General features: G+C 37.9%; 1 protein-coding gene across 1 annotated transcript in view; it reads left to right on the plus strand.

Moving 5' to 3' along the window:
• The window catches only part of LOC107306117 (lysine-specific demethylase 4C-like), a 131,287-nt gene extending 123,251 nt beyond the window's left edge, over positions 1 to 8,036 (plus strand). Inside the window, exons 13-14 of the mRNA XM_015848974.1 lie at positions 4,760 to 4,852; positions 6,994 to 8,036. Of these exons, the coding sequence (XP_015704460.1) occupies positions 4,760 to 4,852; positions 6,994 to 7,170 (270 nt within the window). The 3' untranslated portion in view covers positions 7,171 to 8,036. The remainder of the gene's footprint in view (positions 1 to 4,759; positions 4,853 to 6,993) is intronic.
• Positions 8,037 to 8,957: the final 921 nt, after the last annotated feature.

The following is an 8,957-nucleotide window of genomic DNA, read 5'->3' on the forward strand; positions in this document are numbered from 1 at the left end:
TTCTGTACTGAGGACTCCACATCTGGACGCTGTGAGGTCCTGGTCCTCACCTCCAGGTGAGGCCTCACCAGCACAGAGTAGAGGTGCAGGATCACCTCCCTTAATCTGCTGGCCATGCTTCTTTTGATGCAGCCCAGGATATAATTGACTTTCTGGGCTGCAATGGCACATTCCTGACTCATGTCCAGCTTCCCATCCACCAGTTCTCCCAGCTCTTTTTTGGTAGGGCTATGCTCAATCCTTTCACCCCTCAGCTTGTATTGGTAGTGGGGGTTGTTGCAGCACAGGTGCATGATCTTGTATTTGGATTTGCTGAACCTAACAAGGCTCACCTGGGCCCACTACTCAAGCCTGTCTAGGTCCATATGGCTGGTATCCCATCCTTCTAGTGTGTTGACTGCACCCCACAGATCTGTATCGTCTGCAAACTTGCTGAGGCTGCACACAACCCTACTGTCAGTGTCAATGATGAAGATAATAAAGAGTATCAGTTGCAGCACTGACCCCTGTGGTACACCACTCGTCACTGATCTCCATTGAGCCATTGACCACCACTCCCTGGACTTGATCCTGCAGCCACTTTTTTATCCATTGAATTGTCCACCCATCAAATCTCTATCTTTCCAATTTGGAGAGAAGGATGCTGTGGGGTACCATGCTGAAGGCCTTACTAAAGCCCAGAGAGCTGACATCAGTGACTCTTCCCTTGACTACTGATGCAGTGACATCATCATAAGAGGCCACCAGATTGATCAAGCAGGATTTGCCCTTGGTGAAGCTATGCTGGTTCTCCTCTTTCATCTTCCTATCTGGAGGATCTACTCCTTGATCTTTCCTGGCATGGAGGTAAGACTGACAAGTTGGTAGTTCCTGAGGACTTTCTTTTCACCCTTACTCTTTACTTAAAAAGGAGTATGATGCTGCCTTTCTTCCAGTCACCAAGAACTTCACACGATTGTCGCAACTTTTCAAATATCATTGAGAGTAGCTTGGTGACTTGATTTCCTTCTTGACGAAATTCAAGTTTTCCTGGACCTCTTTGCCCTTTCACAACTGGCTCTGAAGCAATTGTTACAAGTAGTGTCCTGAACAGTCTGAAGTCTGTCCTCCAAGGTACAAGTTTTACTGACCCCACTCCTGGCTTTACCAAGAATATAGAATTCCATCCATGGTCACGCTGCCCAAGACAGCTTCCATCCACCCCTTCTCCCACTGGTCCTTCCCTGGTCATGAGCAGCAAGCCTGGCAGAAGGCTTCCCCTGTAAGGCTTTCTTACCAGCTATTTCAGTAATTTATCTTCCACACACTCCAGGAACCTCCTGTTTTGCTTCCACTGTACCATATTATATTTCCAGCAAATGTCAGGTAAATTGAAGACCTCCATGAAAACAAGTGCTAGTGATTGTGTGACTATTGTCTGATGCTTGTAAAACATTGTATCTGTCTCTTCAGCCTGGCTGGGTGTTCTGTAACAGACTCCCACCAAAATATCAGTCTCATTGGCCTTCCCTCTTGTCCTTACCCATAAGGACATGACCGTGTCATTTCCAGGATTGAGCTTTACAATACTGAAACACTTCTAACATAGAGAGCCACCCCACCAATCATCCTTTCTTGCCTATCCCTCTTGAAGAGCTTGTAGCTCTCCATTGCAGTATTCCAGTCATGAAAATGATCCCACTGTGTTTGTTGATGGTGACTAGATTTTCCTACTGCACAGTGAAGAGTGCTTCGCGTTGCCCATGCTGTGTGTATTGGTGAAGATGCACTTCAGCTAGGCTATTGGTCTCACCCACATCTCTGGCATGCCACCCTTAGTCTTGTCTCTAGCAAACCTACCTTTATTTGTTTTTCCCCATTGAGGCAGATTAATTCCATCTTTCTCTAGTAGTTCTGGTGCTGAATAAACCCCGCTCTGAATTAAAAAAATAATAGTTAAAAAAAAAAAATCAGAATCCCTCTGATGGTACCAGTCTCTTAGCCATGTGTTGATCAGGTGGGTTTTCCTGTTCCTCTCAGTATTTTTCCCTGCCATATAAGGGACTGAGGGAAGCACTACCTGTACTCCCAATCCTTCAACTGGCCACCCCAAAACCCTGAAGTTCCTTTTAATAGTCCTCAGGCTTCTCTGTTTGACCTCATCACTGCCAACCTGAACTGCCAGAAGTGGATAATAATCATTAGAGACTACTGTGAACTGCTTTTAACAAGACAAACTCTTTTAACAAACTGGGAGTCCAGCAAAGATTAGAGGATGTCCAAGTTGTACTATACAGGATTTCTGAAATTTTGCAAGCATTTTAGTCTGTATGACAGGGCTGCCAAACATGACCACAGATTACAGAAAGTCTGTGACATGCAAGGTGCAAGACTAACTCCAAGACAATTAGTAGTGTTTCCTGTTTATACATGGTTTCCGACACAGCCTCTAGGACACATGCATACATGCACACTGTTCTCTTACTCTCTATTGGACACTTGAGATTTTCATACCAAGAGAATCTCTTGCTTTTTCATGTTCTCTTGTATGGTGCCACAAAAGGAAAGACTGAAAACGAATCTCTGAAACAGTTTTCATCTGATACAACAAATCTGTTCAAATATCCAAATATGGATAAATCCTTGAATTGTTCTCATCTTCATGAGACATTTGTACAGAATGTGAGAATGCTTGTGCATGCAGGAGCTATGACAAAATTTGCCAGAATTCATGTTATCTAGTTTAACATTTGCCACCCAGTTACCCCACACAATCCCCAGGCAGAGTTATACCTGCAAATGAAGTAGGTGTATATTTCAAATGAAACTGTTAATGAGGTCTACCTGTGCGATGTCATTTTTAATGTAGATATGATTGTTTTCAGTGTTTATTTTAGATTTTCATTTGAGGTGATTAAATTATTCACCCCGTTGTTTTCTACAGTTTCCACTGATCCTTTAATCTTGTTGTCGTGGTGAAAGAAAATCTTACAGAGAGAATAACGTGGTACACAGACACAGTACAGCTGCAGAAGTGCAAATAAAATAAATTGCTGGATAAAATAGATGATTTATGATGTAGTATATGCAGTCTGGAATGAGTTTGAGTTATTAGAGACAGTGGTTTTGTATTTTGCTTGAATCACAAAACAACTGGAAGTCTTAGAGAAGTGCTTATGTTTGCCTTTAACATTATGGCAAATACATTTCCAGTGCATTTCCATGCTGAATTATAGCTGTAAACCTTCCAGTTGCAAAGTTTGAACATATTTCACGCAGCAAACTTTTTGTAAGATTCTGTGGTATGAAACAGTCTCCTCCCACTTTACCCTACCACTGAAAACAAAAGTCGTTGCCCATTAATTTTCTCATTGCGTGGAACCAGGGGAGTTTATTTCCTGCCTGATTCTTTCACTGGTGATGCATAACAAGCATTACTGCAGATAGAAAGGAAAAACATACTATGAAATGTGCTATGCAGTAAGGAGAAGGAATAGCAGCAAGTCTGCTCACAGATGATGGTGAAAAATAATAAAATGGACATTGATTAAACGAGCTTAAGCCAAAGGGATCTTTAGGTTCCTCTGGAATGCCACTCTCGGACTTGGCCTATAGGGTTAGTAACAGGAACAGAGGGGCAAAGATGACTTCTGTGATATTTTTACACATCTGTGCTCTGTGGAGTTTTCTTTGGATTTTAAATGCAACCTGGATTTGTGCATCCCTTTTAAACTGTTCTTAAAGAGATCTTGCTTTTAAAGAAGTTAATACTTCATGTACCTGTACCCTTACTTTTGACAGTGGATATACTGTATTGGATTCTTCAGCTGTTAAAATTAATTTGACACTGTCAGTCAAGGCAAGGTTTTAATTTGGACCTACAAAACTGACTCCATCTACAACTTCAAATGCATGATTTTTCAGTTTTAATAATCTAATGTTTTTATATCTATGCTTTTGGACTTATTATTCCAGTACAAGTCTGTTGTCATTGAAGTGGTATCATTAAATGGAATGGGACTTCTTTTAAGTTCTTGCTGAACTTTTAAGTACAGTTTCTGTAGGAACTAAAACTGCAGTCCTAGATAATAGCTGAAAGTCACAATTGTTAGATGAAGTATGAAAAAAAAAATCAGCAGCTACTGAAAAGGCATAAATGCTTCAAAGCCTCAGCATTTTAACATTCCCCACACCTAGTTACATTTCCTTTCTCATTTTCTGCTAACAGGGTTCATGTTGGATTAAATCTAAACCTAAGCATGATAAAGCTTTTCATCTTCTGAACAGAGCATTTTAAAGAAATTCCATCAGATTCAATAAAATTCTGTTAACTGCTATTTCCCTAGTTGTCACTCATACTTAGTTTCTTTTGACATCGTCTTCCTCAACCTTGAAGCACAGGATGTTAAAATTAAATTTATTTATTTATTTATTTATTAGAAGCAAGGAAAGAAAAATGAGGCAAATTAAAATGACATGAAGACATTTTAATACATCGGCCCTGCAGAATTGTTTTGTCTTTGTTGTTACTGCTCTGCATCCCTAATAAACTTTATTTTATTGCGTGTGTGTCAATGTTGATTTTGAAGTCTCTTTGCTTAGACGTTATTTTTGTCATATGAAGATTCTAAGAAATTCTTAGTTTCTCAAAAATAGCAAATGTTTGTGTTCATATCTTCTCTCCTTGTAGATGCATTTTTAATCAGACATCCCCAGAAACTTCTCAGAGTTAAATCACAATTATTATTTTTTAGTACTCTTTTTTTTTTTTTTTCAATAGGTTGAGTTTGAGGATGGCTCTCAAATAGTAATGAAGAGAGAAGAGATCTATACTCTAGATGAAGAACTTCCTAAAAGAGTAAAAGCACGTTTTGTGAGTATTTTCTGATAACTTCATGGTATTTGTATGCTCAAAATGGGTTTGTTGTATTTCCAGTACAGGCAAATGCTGTTGTCAGACTTAATTCTTGTCTCCTAAAGGAGTCACTGGGATGGAATATAATTCACTGTGGTGAATTATAACAGATAAATGCTTTTATAACGTCCATACTTCTTGAGAAACTTTCCAAATTATCAGAGCTTTGAGATTTTAAATGCTTTTAATTTAATAAAAATGCAATTAACTTGTCCTAAGAAACAGCACTCCTGACGCGTCTAAACTCATTAATATCACTCCCAGGATATCCAGCATTTCACTGGTCTTTGGTTTAAAACCAGAGCCTCTTATTTTTCCAGTTTCTTGTGGTTTCAGTCAATATCCACTGGCTTAATACATAACCATTCAGAAAAGAACTGAGTTTCTTAAGGAGCAGAAGTTTGAAAAGTTCTGCCGCACAGACACTGGAGGAAACAGATCTGTCTTTGTCACTAATGCTAGGTGTTTGTGCAGTTCAATTCAGTACAGATTCTACTCAGAAATGCATTGTGCTCATCACAAGTCCGTGTTCCAGTTTAGCGTTCTTTGTTCAAAAACATGCCTTGTAAGTTAAGTTACCTTTCTTAATCTAACACCAGAGCATAAAGATGCTAAGTTCTTCTCATAAATGAGAAGAAATAATAATTCAGTACTGATGGGGAAAAAAGGATGTCTCTCTTGTTAGAAGAATGAAGCTTTGAAAGGGAGAGCAATACACAGTGTACTTTTCATTGCTGCAAGGTGGTAGGCTCATACACAACACCTGCTTACATATCTGTTATGTGACATTAATTTGACTCTGGAGAGTTGGGTCTGTGGCGTCATAGGGAAATGATATAAGAGTGGATTCTTCAGGCATGCATCAGCTTGGATGACTTTGATGGCCTAACACAGCATTACATGTAGGTGCACGTAAGTAAATCTGACTTCCCTTTATTATCCTTCTTGCCTACTTGCATCAGTGTCTCCTTTCAGTCATCATCAACAGCTATCTCTTACGTGGAGGCTATACATTTTTAGACTGTGACAAGGGCAAGGATTGCCATAATGAGTGGCAGGAAAGTGTGAGGGATGGAAGAGAGACCGAGAAATCTGAGGCTGTTGGTGAATGCACACTGGCAGGATGTCCATGTTTTAATATGTCACTATGGGCATAACTGAGTTCATGCTCTTTTTAAAATGATATTTTTGTAGTTCAGTATTTTATTTTTGTAATTGGCACCATTCAGTTTATATGGAAGTTAGATAGAGGCTAAAAAACACAGAATTTGGTCAACTACAATATCCAGTCCGTGCACAGGCCTTTCCATGATTCCCTGCTGTTCCCTCAGGTTCTTTAAAAAATTGATTTACTCCTCAAGGTTTGCTTAACACTTCCTTCACCTCCTCATGCTGAATAAAGACATTGTTTCCCCTTCTTGAAATATATGAGACCAATTTCTTCTAACCAATGTTTTTCCTAATTGTGGATATTTTACTTAATAACTTAACAGAATTTGGTCCTAAACTCTCTGCCACCACGTTTTCTCACATGGATTGCTGTTTGCCATCCTGCTTTTTTTATTACAGTTGATTCTTTAAGTTTGCTGGGAAAAAGCTGTTGATTCCAGCTCTTAGCAAATCAATTAGCACACCAGTTTGTTAACAGAAGTCCTTGACGTACCTTGCACTTAAAACAAGTCTGAATAAAACAGAGTGGTGGATAATGCTTGGTACTGCTAGGAGTGAACCTACCCAACAATTATGTTACTTCCGTGTTGCTATTTTGCATTCTGAATGAGTGTGATTTTCTGAGTTCTGAATAAAACCAAACCTTGCTGATATTAGTCATAATTCTAAGGAACACTAAAGATGCAGAAAATTAATTTCCGTACATGCAAAACATGGAAAAGTAAAAATTGTACTTCAAAGTATGTGTTTAAATTATATGTTTAGTACTTATACGTCTTTCTTAAAACTCTGTTGTAACTGAATAATCAATCATATAGTAAGTGTCATGATGATCTAGTGGCAAGTACCTGTATTTCCATGTAACTCCACATAAATCCGAACATGGTAGCGTCTACCAGTACTAATGTCTATTTAATGTCTGGTTTTAGTCTACAGCCTCTGACATGAGATTTGAAGACACATTTTATGGAGCAGATATTATCCTGGGAGAAAAGAAGAGACAGAGAGTCCTGAGTTCCCGTTTTAAGAATGAGTATGTAGATGATCCAGGATACCGCACCTTCTTAAAAAGCTCATTCCAGAAGAAGTGCCAGAAGGGACAATAAATAAAGTAATGAAGAGACGAAGACAGAAAGACATACACACACTGTGTTAGACTGGTTATAGCTGACCAAAAGTCAAGCAACATTAGTTGCAATTGGTTTTGAGTTAATTAAACACTTGGTTTTACAGTGAGCCAGTCTATACATAAGCCTCGTCAGCTAAAGTACTTGAGTTATTACTTCTTCAGATAATGTATTAAAGTTTTTGTAATACTTTTCATTCTTTACATTACTTCTTTTAGGAGGGAAAACCAAGCGAGAATAAAACAGATTACACAGTGATAGACTGAAGAAATTTTTTGCTTGATATTAGTGGTGAAACTCTCTTTAAGTAACAGAAGATTCACAGAAGAAAAGATGCTTTAATAAACAGAGACAGTTGCAGTGGCTCATTTTTTCTGCCGATAGGGAAGGATTTTAGGTTTAATAATAGCAGTTTTTCTAAAACGTTTTTAAAGCAAATATGAATATGTAAGGAATTAAGACAAACAAAATCTGTACTTTGTACAACAGTCTTCATTTTTAAGTCACTACTGCTCTCGGTAGGGTTTGATGTGGACTCAGCTATTGACTTAAATATTTTTGGCTTTTCAGAAAGTTATCTTCAACACAGTAAAGATGTTTTGTACATTTAAAAAGGCAGATTTCTGCAGTTATTTTTGAACACGTTTTTTCATAAGATCTATAAAAATAGTTATTTGTAAAATATAATTTTCTTTTATTATGTGTATGAAAAATTAGAGTTTAAAAATATATGCTTAACAGGCTAGTTTTAAACGAATATAAGATGGTCTTCCTTTTAAAATAATGTTCTATCATTGTAATAATATTTTGAACAAATATATAAATAAATAATTTCCTTTTACTTGTATCATTTTGTCTCTCGGTGTGATTATCAATTCCAGTGCCTCTGCTACCTGAAGGAAGGAGAAGCTTCACTATCTGCTGTAGACATGTAGTTTTCTGAAGGCAACATGAAAACATGATGTAGTATTCAAACAGAAACATGATAAATACTTTAATTTCTTGTCTATTTCTCTTCACTCTTTGGGATCTTGATCTTTTTGCGTGTTTCATGGAAAACAGTATGTCCGAATGGACTTCCTGCCCATTTGTCTGAAACGCTTTGGTTTGTGAAACCAGAAGAGAGCTTTATCAAAATTACATCAGCTGTTTCTTGTAAACTGGCCTATCAGATGGATTTCTGATCATTTCCTGCCATGGGAAAAAAGCAGCTCTCTCAAAATACAATTTCAGTCTGAGCACTGCTGTTTCTTGGGCTCTGCTTCCAATAAAAAAGTCAGAAAACCAGTCCCGAATATGTGAACCCAAGGAATTTTTCATGACAAACCCAGTGCTTTGTTTGCCCAGGCGCACAAAACTTCACCTCACTGTTGCCCTTTGCATGATTTTTATGTATTTATTTTGAGTGGAGAGTGAAGGCTTTTCATCTACTGTGAGACATCTCAATTGTAAATTTAATTTTTCTGTGTTACACTGGCTATCTTTTATTTTACAATGAAATCACTCAGAATCCTTTTTGTCTTAGAAATTGCTTAGCTGTGACAATCATAATGTATCTCTTACTGACATATTTCTCTAGAGGTAGTAGGTTTCAGTGAGTACTGTCTGGAATATTTCAGAATATTAGAGCTTTTTCCAGAGTCGTAAAAGAAGAAGTACTAATAGTATTGTACCAAAATGCAAGATTGCTGCCCTCATCATATAAATACAGCTGGTGGCTGGTAAGTTATTACATATAAGGCAAACATCAGTAATAACTTCTTGAT

This window comes from Coturnix japonica, chromosome Z, assembly GCF_001577835.2.
Source record: "Coturnix japonica isolate 7356 chromosome Z, Coturnix japonica 2.1, whole genome shotgun sequence".
Classification (NCBI taxonomy): domain Eukaryota; kingdom Metazoa; phylum Chordata; class Aves; order Galliformes; family Phasianidae; genus Coturnix; species Coturnix japonica.